The 17,193-nt window shown below is 41.6% G+C and overlaps 1 protein-coding gene across 4 annotated transcripts in view; it reads right to left on the bottom strand.

The window, feature by feature from the left end:
• LOC127452086 (dedicator of cytokinesis protein 6-like) overlaps nt 1-17,193 on the bottom strand; it is a 90,726-nt gene that overhangs the window by 47,444 nt on the left and 26,089 nt on the right. For all 4 annotated transcript variants that reach the window (XM_051717261.1, XM_051717262.1, XM_051717263.1 and 1 more), the window contains exons 12-14: nt 11,668-11,792; nt 11,480-11,573; nt 11,233-11,395 (exon numbers count right to left, since the gene is read on the bottom strand). In XM_051717261.1, the coding sequence (XP_051573221.1) occupies nt 11,233-11,395; nt 11,480-11,573; nt 11,668-11,792 (382 nt within the window). The remainder of the gene's footprint in view (nt 1-11,232; nt 11,396-11,479; nt 11,574-11,667; nt 11,793-17,193) is intronic.

The following is a 17,193-nucleotide window of genomic DNA, read 5'->3' as shown; positions in this document are numbered from 1 at the left end:
CTGCCAGCGACACTAAATACGATTTTTAATCATTCTGTCATTATTTACGTAAAACTCAAGTTTCAACTGTTTACAGTCTTCATTTATATACTGTAGGGACCAAAAGTCAGAGATTACTAATGAAAATGTTTCAATTTTGCATTGTTCTAATTTATCACAAAACATTTACATAAGAAATTATATTTTCAGCATAAAAAATTGAATTGAGTGACAAAGAATTTCAGAATGTCTTAGTATTTGGTATGTTCTCCTTTTTTCTCTCTGACATGGACTGGATTTGAGAATGTTCCAAAGAGCATCTTGCGTGCTTCAATGGAAGCAAGGGAATCTGACCTTTTGTACAGATAACGTGGTCAATGTCACAGATTTGCTTACACTTCATTGGTGACCTAGAAAAAGTGCAAAATCTTAAATACTTCGTCATCATTTTACATCATAACTTTCCTTTGTTTTACAACGTTCAAAATCCTAAAACTTTTTATTTCTAGGATTGTAATGGGGTGGGGGGGGGGGGGCTCCCAGATTTTCAGTGTGGTCTCAGACTTTTGGAACCCTCTATATTTGCAACTGTGTAGAGATCGTTTTGTCTTAGAAGGACCTAAAATAGCAAATTCTGCATTTTATACTATGTTACATGGATTCACTGATTCACTGGATGATTTGGGCAAGTGCGGCATGAGGTTACAGGGGAAAAATGTGTTGGCAGACATAGAGTGTAAGGCACGTCCATGGTTCAATACCACTAAAACTCTGTCTGACAGTCACAAGTCAAGGTCTCTCTCTCAGACACACACAGCTGTAAGCAAAGCTCTGATAGGACTGTGTCCACACGGATTTCCCAATGTCCACACTTCAACATCATCACAGCTTATAAAAGCAGGTGGCATAGCGCTCAACCAGAGTTGTTTTTGATTTCTCAAAACTGAAAAGAACAAGGCAGTGTGCACTTCTGCTCCAGGATGCAGGGGGCCTTATGTGTGCTGTGTGTGGCTCTGTGCATGAACATAGTCTTCTCATCTCCGCTGAAGTCTGCTCAGAGCAGGGAGAAACTAGCCTCTCTGGATGACATGAGCATCTTGATGTATGGGGTGCTGCAGTTCAGTGAGTCCCTGCACCACATATACCAGAACACAGGGGCCAGACTGGCCCGCGTCATGCAAGCCATCAGTAAAACTGAGAGTAAAGTGAGGAGACTGGGCCACGACACAGAGGAGGCAGCTCAAACCGAACGCCAGATAAAAGAGAAACTCCAGCTTATTCAGGTAAGCCTATGACCTTTTATTGAAGTCACGTTAGTGACTTGATCAATTACATACATAAAACAATAAATATCGGCCAGGCTGATTAATTATCAAAGATTCTAGCCCTCTAGGCTAATGTATTTCCACATGGTGTCAGTATTTATAGTGGTCCCAAAAGCATTTGGAAACTTAAGCGACACTTATAAAAGAAATCTACAGTAGATCAAGCAAAAAGTACTCAGTCTGTCAATCATTAAAAAAAATTATTGAATTAATTACATGATGTGCCAAATTATTAATCGAATACCAATATTTACTGAGAAAGGCCCCCAAATAAAGATAATTTTGAATAATTAAAATAATTATAAATTAGTGCTGTCGGTAGATTACAATTTTAAATTGCGATTAATTGCATAGTTTTTTGTAGATTTTGAAAGTGCTGAAATTTTACTACATACCTATATATACCTATATATACACACACACACACACACACACACACACACACTTCTTTTCCCGTCAAAATGCATTCATTTCCTTCTTAGGAAAGAAAAACAAAACGCAACAATAATGCTTTAGTAACATACGCCAAACAAAGCCTTCCACAGTATAGATAGAAATACACTAAAAAGCAATAATGTAAATAACATTAAAATAGAAATGCTCTTTTATATATATATATATATAGTTTTATTATCTTCCTTGAAGTCCACTGATAATGTTTTTTTTTTTTATATAGTTTTACATAATTTAGTAATATATGATAATTTCCCACCTTGTCTCTGGCCCTCTGTCTGAAACACTCAGTTCTGGCATAAGCGCCTCCTTTAAACTTCAACGTAAACGCCCACTGTTCTGATTGGCTAACATCGTGCTGTCCCTCAAATTAAGACATATTTGAAACTCAATCGGAAGAGAATTAACAAGCTCCACAACATTATAAAACTAAATTTCAGGGTTTACTCATAATGCACATCTAACATATTGCATCTGAATATATTAAACTGTTCACCTCAACCACAACTGTTAACACTCACACCCTGTCTACACCGGACGTGAGAGTCGCGTCACGTCAAAAGCAACAGAATCCATTATAATCAATTACGTTGTCTACCATGGAAGCGTCCACCTACCAATGACGTCAATCCAGTGCATGTTTTCATAAACCAACAATTAAAAATAGCGCAGATGGGCAAAAAAATTTGTCCATGATGCGTTTGTGCTCAAAACAGCAAGAGGCAGCAGCAGAATGACAGTGAGTGGATTCTCCTTTTCAGAGTTGTAACTTGACACCGCGTCTTTTAAAAGCCAAGCTACAATCGCTAAAATATTCACAAAAATCAGACTAGTATGATTTCAGTCTAACTAAAGTGTTTACCTAGCATTTTAAAAAGACACATTTTTAAAGTGCATGTGAAAGTACTGACTGTCTCTCTGAAAATACATAGGCAGAAAGATTAGCAGACAAAGAAAGTATTTCGTTTAAGATCAGAGGGAAAGAGGGAAGTAATGGGAACAGCATACAGGGAGCTAAGGGCCCAGAGGGAGTTGGGTCATTGTGTTGAACACCTGTTGCTTTTGCAGGCCCAGATGGAAGGGCTGCAGGCCCATGCCCAAAAGAACAGAGGCACAATCACAAGGGTGGAGCAGGAAGAGGCGGCACTAAAGAAAAAACTAACCACTCTGGAGGGAAACTTGAACAGCTCCATGCCAGACAAGAACAAGGTACTGAAGATACTAAACTGTGCTACATTAAAGGTATAGTTCACCTAAGAATGAAAATGCAGTCATTGTTTATTCACCCCTGTGTTGTTGACTGAGGCTGTGAACCTCATCAGACTGACTTCCTCTTTCTTAAGAAGAAGGGAAAAATTTTGAAAAATGGTGCGCTCAGTGATGTCATACAATGGCAGTTAATGGTGACCAGCTCTTCAAGCTTCAAAAAGATGCAAAATAATAATGCAGAAGTCTAATAAATTAATCCATGAGACTCATGACTTGTATTGAAGGAATACGATAACGGTTGGTAAGAAACAAACCGAAATCGAATTAACTATTTAGTGCAAATCATCACCGACCATTGCTATCCTGTGCGCATTCATGAGAGTGCACGAAAGCAGCAGTTACGCTATCCCTGCCCGTGAAAACAGTCAAGCGAAAACTTGTTTTATTTATCTAAAATCAGGTCCACCACAGTGATAGTAACAACAGAACACAACACAGCTGCACACAAACAAGAGAACAGAACTTACAAAACATTTCTGAAAGTGCGGATCTCTTTCCAACGAGATACAAGGGACTGCTGCATTATCTGCCTTACGGAAACTTGGATGTCTGCGGAGATTCCAGACTCAGCCATCGAACCCGCGGGGTTCTCCGTGCATCGAGCGGACAGAGCGAAAGACTTCTCAGGTAAAAGCAGAGGAGGTGGTGTATGTTTTATGATCAACAAATCCTGGTGTGATCAGAGGAACGTACATTCTATCAACTCTTTCTGCTCTCCTGATCTGGAATTTCTTATGCTTCTGTGTCGACCATTCTGGCAACCGAGAGAATTCACAGCGATCATTATCACAGCTGTGTACATTCCCCCACAAGCCGACACAGACCAGGCACTCAAGGAACTGTATGGGAGTATAAGTGAGCAGGAAACCCTGAGGCCGCGTTCATTGTGACCGGGGACTTTAATAAAGCCAGTTACTCTCCCTTCCGGGATGGCTACAAATCCCTCCCCCGCCCACCATTTGGCAAATCGGACCACTCTTCCATTTTGCTTCTGCCTGCTTACAGGCAGAAATTGAAACGGGAAGCACCCACCCTCAGAACGATCCAGTGCTGGTCGGACCAATCAGATTCTACGCTACAAGACTGTTTTGATCACACGGACTGGGAGATGCCAGTACAGGAGCAAGATTGAAGGACAGTTTAACACCACCAACTCTAGAAGCATGTGGCAGGGAATTAACATCATCACGGACTTTAAAGGGAATAAAAACTCCGCCATGAACACCGCTGCCTCTCTCCCGGATGAGCTAAATACTTTTTATGCTCGTTTCGAGGGAAATAACACCGCCCTCGTGGAGAGAGCTCTCGCAGCTGAAGCTACAGAGGTTAGTTCACTCTCCGTCTCTGTAGCGGATGTAACCCGATCCTTCCGACGGGTGAATATCCGCAAAGCCGCGGGCCCAGACGGCATTCCGGGCCGCGTCATCAGAGCGTGCACGAACCAGCTGGCTGGTGTTTTTATGGACATTTTCAACCTTTCCCTCTCTTTGTCTGTAGTCCCCACATGTTTTAAAACATCCACCATTGTGCCTATTCCAAAACAATCAAAAATAACTTGCTTAAATGACTGGCATCCTGTTGCTCTGTCCCCCATCATCAGCAAATGCTTTGAGAGACTAATCAGAGATTACATCTGCTCTGTGCTGCCTCTCTCTCTTGACCCATTGCAGTTTGCTTACTGCAACAACCGCTCCACTGATGATGCCATTGCATCTACAATACACACTGCTCTCTCCCACCTGGAAAAAAGAACACTTATGTGAGAATGCTGTTTGTAGACTACAGCTCAACATTCAACACCATAGTGCCCTCCAAGCTAGATGAGAAACTCCGGGCTCTGGGCTGAAACAGCTCACTGTGCAGCTGGATCCTGGACTTCCTGTCAAGCAGATGCCAGGTGGTTAGAATAGGCAGCAACATCTCCTCCTCACGGACTCTCAACACTGGAGCCCTACAGGGCTGTGTTCTCAGCCCACTCCTGTATTCCCTGTACACACATGACTGTGTGGCAACACATAGCTCCAACGCCATCATTAAGTTTGCTGATGACACGACGGTGGTATGTCCGATCACTGACAATGATGAAACAGCCTACAGAGAGGATGTGCACACTCTGACACACTGGTGTCAGGAGTACAACCTCTCCCTCAGCGTCAGTAAGACAAAGGAGCTTGTGGTGGACTTCAGAAGAAAAGACAGAGAACACAGTTCCATCACCATCAATGGAGCACCAGTGGAGAGAGTCAGCAGCTTCAAGTTCCTGGGTGTCCACATCACTGAGAAACTCACATGGTCCATCCACACTGAAGTCGTTGTGAAGAAGGCTCATCAGCGCCTCTTCTTCCTGAGACGGCTGAGGAAGTTTGGAATGAACCGCCACATCCTCACACGGTTCTACACCTGCACTGTAGAGAGCATCCTGACTGGCTGCATCTCCGCCTGGTACGGCAATAGCACCGCCCACAACCACAAAGCACTGCAAAGGGTGGTGCGAACTGCCAGACGCATCATCCGAGGTGAGCTTCCCTCCCTCCAGGAAATATATACAAGGCGGTGTGTGAAAAAAGCTCGGAGGATGATCAGAGACTCCAGCCACCCGAGCCATGGGCTGTTCTCACTGCTACCATCAGGTAGGCGGTATCGCAGCATCAGGACCCGCACCAGCCGACTCCATGATAGCTTCTTCCCCCAAGCAATCAGACTTCTGAACTCTTGATCTCCCACGATCAAATACATCAGCACTGCACTTTATTACCCTTACTCTTATATCTCACACCAGACTGTCATAAATTATATTATTATTATATTATATTCTCTCTTAACAACTTACTATCAACCGACAGCCTGAATGTCAATACAGTACAATACTGTACATTCTATATATACTATTTTATATATTTTTATTTTTTATTTTTATTGAATAATGTGTATCTATATAGTACGTATTGTATACTGTACAGTGTATGTTATTATTTGTATATTGTTGAGTGTAATTATGTGTATATCAGATGTTTAAATTGTGCTGTGTTCATTTGATGTTATTGTAAATTGGTATATGTCTCATCACTGTCACGACTGCTATGTTGATCGGAACTGCACCCAAGAATTTCACACACCATTGCACTTGTGTATATGGCTGTGTGACAATAAAGTGATTTGATTTGGTTGATTGATTTGAAGAGTTTGTAGTTGTAGTATATGCCCAGCCTTATTTGTATGAACTGGAAATCACTCGGAAATCAAACAGAGAGACTGAAGAGGCCGAGGAAGCCAGTCACACAGTGTCAAACGACATGAGAGAAAAAAAATACTTTTTATATGTTAACCAGAGTTTTTGTCCTAACCAGCCACGACGAGTGACGTGACATTCTCTTGTTCGCTTGGTTTCTTTTTGCGGCGTTGCGGCGTGCAGCCCCGTCCGCTATGAACTGGCACCGGTCCAAAATTATTCTCATAAAAGTATATTCAGCCAGCATCTCACTATTAGGCTAAAACAACTACATTTTGGCCGAAGGTGTCACACCTACCATCTGTTTTGTTGAGGTCTTGCTCTCTTCCTTCGTAGGTCTGTCACATATACAACGTTCAGCATGGAAATGACGTGACACATATCGGCACCCTACGCCTTTCTCTTCGATTCTTCCAGTTCACTTTCAGTAAGCGAAACATCCAAAAAATGATTTCCTGTAATCTCTTTCTGACTGTAGCTTCTGAGTGTGTACGTGTTGCTTTCTCAGCCTCCTCCATCTCACTGTTTGATTGAGGACTCCGGTTTAAATAAATAAGGCTGGGCATAGAAACACATCTATTTTTCGACTACAAACTCTTCAGACATGTTTTGTAAGTTCTGTTCTCTGGTTTGTGTGCAGCTATGTTGTGTTCTGTTGTTACTATAGCAGTGGTGGTCCTGTTTTTAAATGAACGAGTTAATGCTTGAACACCCAATCTCGAGAGCGGATACAGCGTTGCTCTCATGCAATCTCGTGAACGTGCACAGGAGATCAACAGCCGGTCAAGAGTTTCACTTAATAATACATTCAATTTTGGTTTGTTTCTCACCAAACCTTATTGTATGCTTTAAGAACAAGACATGAGTCTCTTATATCTTGGTAGATTTTATTAGACTTCTGAATTATACCTCTGTGTCCTTTTGATGCTTGAAAATGTCGTCCCCATAAACTGCCATTGTACTACATCACTGAGCACAAATTGTTTTTTTACAATTTCTCCCTTGTGTTAAGAAAAAAACCCCAAAAGAAAGTCATATGGGGTTATAATAACACAGGGGTGAGTAAACAATGACTGAATATTCATTCATTTTGGGTGAACTATCCATTTAATTCAGTATCTTTCAATTAAAACACATTAACTGTATTTACTCTAAACCAGTGGTTGTCAAATGGTTTTGCTTCAGGACACAGATTTTATATTGGACATCAAATGGCAACACAACACAGTACAAAAATTGTTTACTGAACAACAATAAACAAAAAGGTCCTTAAAAAAAATTAAACACTGAAATGCATTAATATTATCATGAACTGCATAGGCCCAACTGAATGCGACATTATTAAAATTAGATTTTAGGTTCAATACAAGTTAAGCTCAATAGACAGAATTTGTGGCATAATGTTGATTACCACAAATAAAAATTTCTTCTACAACCTAAACAGAACAGACCAGCGACTAGGGCTGGGTAAAAATATAGATTTTTCGATGCATCGCGATCCTCACTTGAACGATCTCGATATCAATTCTAAAATCCCAAGATCGATCATTCACTTGGCAACCCTCTATAATGCAAGTAAATCACTCACATATGCGACCAAATCTTGTGCTATATGACTAAAAATGTCCATGATTAGCCACTGGTTGGTAAATGTTCAGATTTCACTCACCAGTGATTGAGTAGTATAGTGGAGAACAAGTTATTATATATATATAAAATAACTCATATTATTTATATTATATAATATTTTCAAATAGTACCTAGAAGGTTCCTTTATAGATAAGAGCATTAGCTGAGAGAGAATTTCTTTCATATATATAAGATAAATGAACATTGTTACAGAAATGTACCCATACGAATTAACATCGAATCCAGATCAGAATCGAAAACTTGTGAATCGCAAATCGAATAGGGAAATCTGTATAAATACCCAGCCCTACCAGCAACCCACCAGTTGAGAGCCACTGCTCAAGACTTTGCTCTTGAAATAACTCCTCTCATTTGACAGGACACAACACTTAAAAACATTGCTATAATGAAGGATCTGATGAAGTGGATGGAGGAACAGAAACTGAAACTGGAGATTCAAAACCAGCAGTTGACCGAGTTACAGAAAAGGGTGAGTCTGAGTGTAGAATTACTAGTAAACTCATGATGATTAAACATAATCAGCTCATAAAACTACAGGCTCATATCAGTACTTGCTTCTCATTTCAGAATGTGGTGTAACCACTAAAACAGCTGACCTATTTACCTGAGAAGAGAGAGAACTGCAATCTTCATCATACACTCCACTAAAAAAAAAAAAAAGATCTCACCTATAGGCCTATGTCTATAAAATAAATATGTCCACTTTGCTAATAATTCTCACACACACACATTGGGCTTTCTTCATTACTGAGCCCCTAAAAGGCCAAGGTGGTGGGGAAAAAATTAGTAGCGTGGGAAAAAAAATAAGCAAATGCTTTTGCATTCTCACGCAAAATTTGCCGTTCCCCCAAGAAACTTTGCGTGCACTCGCAAATTCTTATGCGTTCTCACAAATTCTTTTGCGTTCTCTCGCAAAGCTTGTGCTCTCGCATATGCATTCTCACGACTGAATGCTCTGCAGGCTATTGCATTTATAAGAGATAAGTCAAGATGACAGGTGCCGGTGCCTACTTTTTGTGGAAAAATGTATCTTGTAACATGTAAAGAGTGAGAAGACACAGTGACTCTGTATCGCATCATTATATCATACATAAATCTGATATATGGCATATACAAAAAAAAAATAATAATAAATAAATATTTGATTTTAATGCAATTCAAAATGCAACTTTAAATATGCTACAAAAACTACAGTTTTTATATATGTAGCATGTTTTCCCAAACTACAGGCCTCATGGAATTGGAATATCATATGCTCAAATATCAACTATTATTTTATATGTACATATGTTTATGTGGCCATTTTTCATGTCGACAGTTGTGTTATGAATGAAGTCAATCATTCAACACGGACACATACCAAACCGCATAAATGATGCCTCCACAGGGCACTCCGAAGGGACAGCAATCGTGGTGGCAAAACTAAAGGGTTGTTCCAAACACAACTACGAATAATTTAAGTACCACAAATAATGAAGCATTTTTTATTGCTTTATTAATGGAGAGGGAAACACCATCACAACAACAAAAACAATAATAATAATATGTGTTTCAAATGTCCGCCACAGCATTCCATTTCAATTAGACCACTCGCATTTAATGTAATTTTATCTGTTGTCGTCTTTATTTTCACACATTCATAAATTGAAGATTATGATTTGTGCATTGCCTAAGAGACTTTTGGGCTTCTTTCATGGCACTGGCTTGCTATTCTTGTTGAACTGAAACGCTGGAATAATGCTGGAATACACATAGCAGAGCTAGCAGAAGTCATTATGATGCACATATTGCAAAATAATTTGCGAGAGCACGCAAAAATTCTCCGGGAATGCAACGTTTTGCGGGAGAACGCAAAAGCATTTGCTTATTTTTTCCATGCTACTGATTTTTTCCCCACCACAGTGGCCTTTTAGGGGCTCCGTACTTCATAAACAAGCAGAATGTCACAAACAATTTCACCTGTTTTTTTTTTTTTTTGGTTTGTTTTTTGTTTTTTTGCATTGGTTTATCTATGTTTATTATGGAATAATACATAATTATCTATCATATGTACGTATTTGTGGTTTCTAACTTATTACCAAAGAATGATAAGTGTTGTTTTAAAATCTCTTTCTATTAAAGACAAGAATTAAAATGGACCAAATCCAGATTTGAATTTCTTCCTTAATGCTCCTAATATTTCTGTGTATGTTTAATTTCCAGACTCTTTTATCAAAATGTAAAAACCTCTACCTCTGTAAAAACTTTTCTTTCCTGCTAATGTAATGGAAGCCATATACGGGTGGCAAAAAAATAACATTACCCAATAATATGATAACTTACCCACAGCAATTCAATTAAATCCTTCTAGATACAATCAAGACCTGCCAAATAATTTCTGACTGAATAACCTTTTTTTAAACAGAAATATGTCACATTACAGAAGTCAAAAGGGTTGTGAATGTTGTTTTTGGTCAGTCATAAGCATCATAGAAGCATCATAAATTCATAATATTTGATTTTCAGTGAATAATGAATTTAACCTTTTAAGCCTGCTGGCGAGGAAAAGATAATTATTAACATACTAATAACTACAGTCTTGACCAACACAAAATAGGCATCGTTTTACATTTTAGAAGCTGTACTTTACAATGCAAGCAGGCATTATGACCAAAACTGAACAAGTGCTTTGAAATTTGCAGACAAATCAGAAGTGTTCCGTTTTGATAATTTATTATTAATTTTTCACTGCACATATTATTGTAATCAGTAAAAACATCAAACTGATCAAATAGCCATGTGTCATATGTCGGTGGAAAGCTCTCAAAGAGTAAAATAAAACCAGCCTATTTTTTCTTTCTCACAGACAAAAATATAGTGGGTAATAGCCAAGTATATGTCTTTGACATACATGTAACATGTTAACAGTTGTTGCTCGTATGCCCCGTTTTCGCTTATTACTTCATACAAAAATAAAAGGAACATAAAATATCACATACCATTACTTATAGGAGGCGATTATCATTAAAACGAGCGCACACACAATGTAATCAGATGTACAGACCATTAGATAATCCACATATCTGGCTTAAAACACATCAGCTTTCCTAGATCAGATGACTTCATCGGAAATGATGACGTACGTTGTCCATCATCATGGAAAGCTAAACCAACTATATTAGGATTCAGATTGCTGCAACCAGAGGTAGAAGTCATCCAAATATGGGCAGAGAGGATCGTTCACTAATTACATTTTAGAATTTTCATTTTAGGGTGAACTATTCCTGTAATATTAGTGATTTCAATCACATTGTAAAGTCTCCTCTACATGAATGTGTGTGGACTGACCTATAGGTGGTGTGAGGGGTGTAGACGTAGCGGGCAGGAAACTCCAGCACATCCTTGGTGGGGCGCACACGTGGGTCAGGGTAAGGCTTCACATGAAGCAGCTCTGGAGACAGACAGTAGTGAGGGGCCTCTGGAGCTGGAGAGATGTCTATCTTTAACTGAGCTAGAGAGAGACAGAGATACAGTAAGTGTGACTAAAGGTTTAAATAATAGAACTGATGAAGAAAAAATAAGTGTGGAGAGGGACCTGTGACAGGTCTGAGTCGACGCAGGACAGATGACGGCCTCCTCATGTCTGCAAGGAACTTATACAAGTCTTCATCACTCAGTCTGTCCCCCTCCTGCAGCAGCACAGAAAGAGCCAGCATTCGTTCACAAGGACACAATACAGCATGCTAATGTACTACCATGAGAAATACTCAAGCAGACACTGGCCTGTTTGAAAAAATTGGTGACAGTGAGAGTGGCTGGACGGAAGTTGGTGAAGTTGCACATGTCCTCTCCTAAACTCATCCTCTCGAATCCTTTCTTCTTTCTTTCATTCCACGTCCCCTTGCGTTCTGCAAAGACAAAAAAAATGCAGTTTGCTACATCACTTTTTCATATATATATATATATATATATAAATAACCACATTTTGGACTGGACTATGCACTTAATCTTCCAAAAATATTTTCAATGATATAAAATTACGCAACATTCATCACAGAATCATCATATAGCTATGATTTTAATTAGCTTTTTATGTGGCCATTAGGTTAAATGAAGACTAAATTTGACTAGATTCATCTAGATCCTTTCTTGTCTTGCAACTCGAGAGCGTTTAGACAGATATTTTAAGAGGATCTCTTATTTAAACTTCAGCAGCCAAAATGGCATTAGAGTTGGTAAATTAATACATTTTTAGGTTCAACCCTTACATCAGCGGTCACCAATTAGCAGACCACAGTCTGGGACCGGACTCTGGCTTGGTTTCATCCGGACTATGAGGCATCATGACAACAGTTGCCCCATCTTACCGTTTCTACAATTTAAGTGAGCAACGTGTCAAAATTACGGAGCTGTACACACCACGCTAATTAATAATTTTTTTACTGCCGAACGCACTTCATTCCCATTCCCCACGCGTTGCCTCTATCTCCCTGCTATAGACATAAGGTGCTGCATAACCCCTGATAAGCAGAGTTGCAGGAGCGGTTATTTTAACAACAGTAGCAGAGACATGGTGAGCAGCAATATAGATGGATACTAGCAACTTTCGCTGAAACAAATTGCAGAAAACAAGAATGAAGCAAGTGAAATTATCTTCATCTGTCTGATATATGACTCCGATGGTTCAGCTAAGGCAGGTTTGTGACAGGACAAGTTAACGCCTATAGCGTTTTTTCCCCCGTCTAAATTTAGCTTCATTAATCAGCATGTTGTGAGCCTTTCATAATAAACAAACTGATTTTTGTTCTAATTAAGTGAAAATTAATCAAAGATGTCATCATCTCTGTCATGGATGGCAAAAAAAGACAACCAAAACTTTGAAATTACAAGTTCCCTTACGACTCAGTACAGTTGAAACCTCTACAATAACGGCAATATTCTAATATTGGCTAGTGTGTTTGAGCCCCGCCCTTTTAGGCACGAAGCTGTCCGCTATAAAAGCAGGCATCAAACACCATTCCTCAAAATTTTCTTCCTTCAAGACAGTGATTCATCTCTCGTCCAGAAGCCCTCTACTGCTTCGCCATCAACTACACGAATCAGCGGGCGGGATCTTCACGGCAACAAGAAGACTCTCCGCTCCCCTGCAGTGCTCCGGCTAACATCACTCCGCCTTGCTGCTTGACGCTTCCCTGGTGAACGGGTCGCATCAGCATCCTGATTCCCCGCAGCGCTTCGGCAGGAGTTGTGTATCCTTTTTAACTGTGTTCTTTGTGAGAGGCACATCCCACCGTCAGATCAGCATGAGAGCTGCATTCACTGTTGGGCTGCACCCACGCAGAGTCAGCTCTCATGGAGACAGACTGCCCTCACTGTGAGGGCACGAGTCTCAAGACGCTTCGCTCGCGAATCGCCCTCGTTTTGAGGGACGATTCAGCCTCCCGCGCCCTCCCACCCACTTATCTTCTTTGACACCCAGGGGATCACACAAGGAGGCACGGCGGGGCAGCAAGGTCGAGCAGAATGAATTTGAGGTGGTCCTCATGCCGGCACATGCCCCGTGAGCCCCTTAATCTCCATGTAACGCATCTATGCAGATACATTATGTGCGTGACGGCCTCGTCCCGTTCGCCAGTTATGACGCTGGGAATGATGATGATGTCATGTCTCTCGCTGCATTAGGTGAGTGGTCAGTGGATGATGCTACTGCCCCTTCCCCCAGAGAAAGTGAGGAGAGTGTATGCGACACTGACAAGGAGATGCTTCACATCCTTTCAAGGGCAGTCAAAGAGCTCGATAATGAGTGGTCTCCTGCAGAGGAACCTACACAATTTCACCTTGATAAATGGTTCCTGCAGTCCGGACACAGTCAAGCGACCGCATCCCATAGATCTGCCCCGTTCTTCCCTGAAGTTCATAACGAACTGTCAAAATCCTGGCACGCACCCTTTTCAGCTCGCCCGCGCAGCGATTACATCCTCCCTAATGTTGATCACAGGGAAGAAAGTGGTTATGCCCAACTATGAAAGAGGCGGTAGCGGCACATCTCTGCCCAGTGAGTAGCAGGGCGTGGAACTCACACCCCGTTCATCTTTCGAAGCAGTGACGACTAACGTCCGCACTGGCTGGAAGAGCATACTCATGTTTTCCAAGCTAAGCTCCTCAAACAAATGGCTGATCAAGGCTAAAATCCAGAGACGTTCAAAGAGCTTCGCACCACTACAGACTTAGCGCTGTGAGCATCGAAAGTCACTGCATAGGGCATTGGCAAGTCAATGAGCAACCTAGTGTTTTAGGACCTTCACATCTGGCTGACCCTCACAGAAATGCGTAACACGGGAAAAGCCACTCTATTTGATGCTCCGGTGTCTCCAGCCAGCCTTTTCATAGGCTCTGTGAATAGAATTACTGAGCGCTACGTCATGACTCAGCAACAATCACAGGCTATGAGACATTTTATGTCAAAACGGAGCAGTATTTCATCACTACCGCTCGCTCCCGCTCTGTCTCGGTCCAGCGTCTGGCTAAAAACCCACACTAGCTGTCTCAGCGCCATCAAATGTCGCCGCTGAGCCGCTGGTAAAGCCACGCAAGCAGTAGCCCAAATGAAGGCAGCCGCCTCAGCGTAAGCCCTGTGCAGCAAAGCACTCCTGACACACAATACTGTTCCCCTCTTCATCACTGCTGTTTGTTGGGAAAGGAATATTGTTCAATATGTTGTTTTCTATGTCTCACATTAATCACATGCAATAAAGTTTGCACATTATGCACAACTGCTTCCCAATGGTGAGCGGTGCATTATATTATGTATAAACATACAAAGGTTGCAAAAAGAGTACAGCGCTCGCATGAGACACTCACACTTTATCAATAAGGGTTTTGCCACTCCAAAGCCCACACATTATGCACAACCGCTTCCCAATGGTGAACGGCACATTATATCATGTATGAACAAACAAAGATTGTAAAAATAGTACAGCGCTCGCACGAACAGCTCACACTTTTTCAATAAAAGGGCTTTCCCCCTTCAAATTCCACATATTTTGCACAACCACTTCCCAATGGTGAGTGGCACATTATATCTTGTAATGAATTACAAAGATTGCAAAAAGATTACAGCGCTTGTTGAACATGCACATGATGCTCACACTTTTTCAATAAAGAGCTTTCCCTCTTCAAAGCCTCACATTATGCACAACCGCTTCCCAATGGTGAGTGCCGCATTATATCATGTTATTCCACGGTTCCGTCTGAAGATGTGCCGTTGTTACGAGCCGAAATACATTTCATATGAATTAATAAGCCTGCTGTCCCACTGCACGAATGCTGATGTGGTGTATACAATGATCAAGGACAATCTGTGGTCTGACCACACGATATGCTGGTGTATGTGGGATTTACAGTTGTTATTTCCTTGTTCTGGAGAAGGATGGAGGGCTTGGCCCCGTCTAGTTCTGAGACGATTGAATCGCACACTCGCGACATGCCCATTCAAAATGTGAACTCGATCTTATCGCACATCCGTCCTCGGGACTGATTTACGTCAATAAATCTGAAGGATGCGTACTTCATGTACCAATTGCACCACATTACAGGTGGCTTTTTATATTCGTGTTCGAGGGAACTGCGTATCAATTTAAAGTCCTTCATTTCAGTCTGTCTCTGGCTCCCCGCACGTTCACGAAATGTATTGATGCGGCGCTTGCCCCATTGAAAATGAACAGTGTGTGCGTGTTTTGAATTACCTCAGCAATTGGTTATTACTAACAAATCAGAGGCACTACTGAGCGAACACAGAGACTGGTCTGTTAGAAATCTGGTCTAATGTCAACTGGGCAAAAAGCACACTTTTCCCCAGCCAGTAAATCTCCTTTTTAGGAGTTCATGCTTGCGCACCTCATGAACGAGTGCATATAGACCATTCTTCGGTGTCTGTTTCAGTTCAAACTGAAAAAACATTACCACTGAAGTCATTTCATTTTCATGTGCATCGCGGTAACTCGCCACTGTCTGACTGCTCTAGCGCCATGGACAGCGCCATCCTTCTACCAACAGGGTGTTATGCTGGGTCAAGTTTTCAGAAAGAAAGTGCTGACCACAAATGCATCCAACACAAGTTGGGGCACAGTGTGTATTGGATGCCCAACTTTCGATACCTGGAAACGGCCGTGCTTAGGGCTACTGACTGTCTTTCTAGATTTGAGAGCTTTGAATCACCACATTCTGATTCGTTCGGACACACAACAGTTGTGGCGTATATATGTCACCATGTCGCACTGGCCCACGTATGGCCGGTGAAACGCAAGTATGCACTACCCCCGATGCGCCTCCATTCTGTCATAAGCAAAGTCTGAGTGGACATGGAAACAGTTCTGTTAATTGTGCCGAAATGGCCCAATCAGTCCTGGTTTCTAGATATGGTAGAAATACTGGACGGGCCTCCATGGAAAATACTGCTGAAGAAAGACCTTCTCTCTCAAAAACAAGGCACGGTTTGGCATCCCCAGCCAGAGCTGTGAAGCCTACACGTGTGGCCTTTGAACAGAGCGTGCTAAACGCGCCAGAACTGACGCATTCAATCATGAACACCATTTTACAGGCCAGAGTGCCATCCACGCGATGCCTCTATGCGCTAAAATGGAATGTGTTCACTGACTGGTGCCTTTCACATGGCAAAGACCCAGTAAACTGCCCCATACATGAAATTTTCATATTTCTTCAAGAGCGATTAGATGCAGGATTCACTTCGTCAACACTCAAAGTTTATGTGACGACTATATCTGCGTATCACGCATCTGAAGCCAGCGCCACTAAAGGCAAACATGATTTAATCATAAAGTTCCTTAGAGGAGCAAGATGATTAAATACACCTCGGCTGGCTTCAGTCCCGACTTGGGACCTAACTTTGGTCCTAAAAGTGCTCGCAGGGCCCCCCTCTGTATTTGCACATGCTCTCCATTAAGACCGCACTACTGTTGGCTCTGGCCTCAGTAAAACGGGTCGGTGACTTACATGCACTATCAATTGACAATTAATCTCTGGAGTTTGGCCCCGGTCTTTCAAAAGCCACTGTCAAACCCAGAAAATGCTATGTGCCTAAGGTTCTAACCGTGCCCTTCAGAACACAGGTGGTTCACCTTCAAGCCTTCTTCCCTCCTCCATTTAATTCAGATGAAGAATAATCCTTGATTTGTTATGTCCTGTGCGGGCGCTACACACATACGTTGAGCGCACCCGCCAGTTCAGACTGTCTGATCAGCTCTTTGTGTGCTATGGAGGACGCACGAAAGGAATGTCCATCTCCAAGCA

This window comes from Myxocyprinus asiaticus, chromosome 14 (genome assembly GCF_019703515.2).
Source record: "Myxocyprinus asiaticus isolate MX2 ecotype Aquarium Trade chromosome 14, UBuf_Myxa_2, whole genome shotgun sequence".
Taxonomy (NCBI): Eukaryota; Metazoa; Chordata; class Actinopteri; order Cypriniformes; family Catostomidae; genus Myxocyprinus; species Myxocyprinus asiaticus.
The sequence above is the reverse complement of the archived record's forward strand: the minus strand, read 5'-3'. Positions and strand labels throughout refer to the sequence as shown.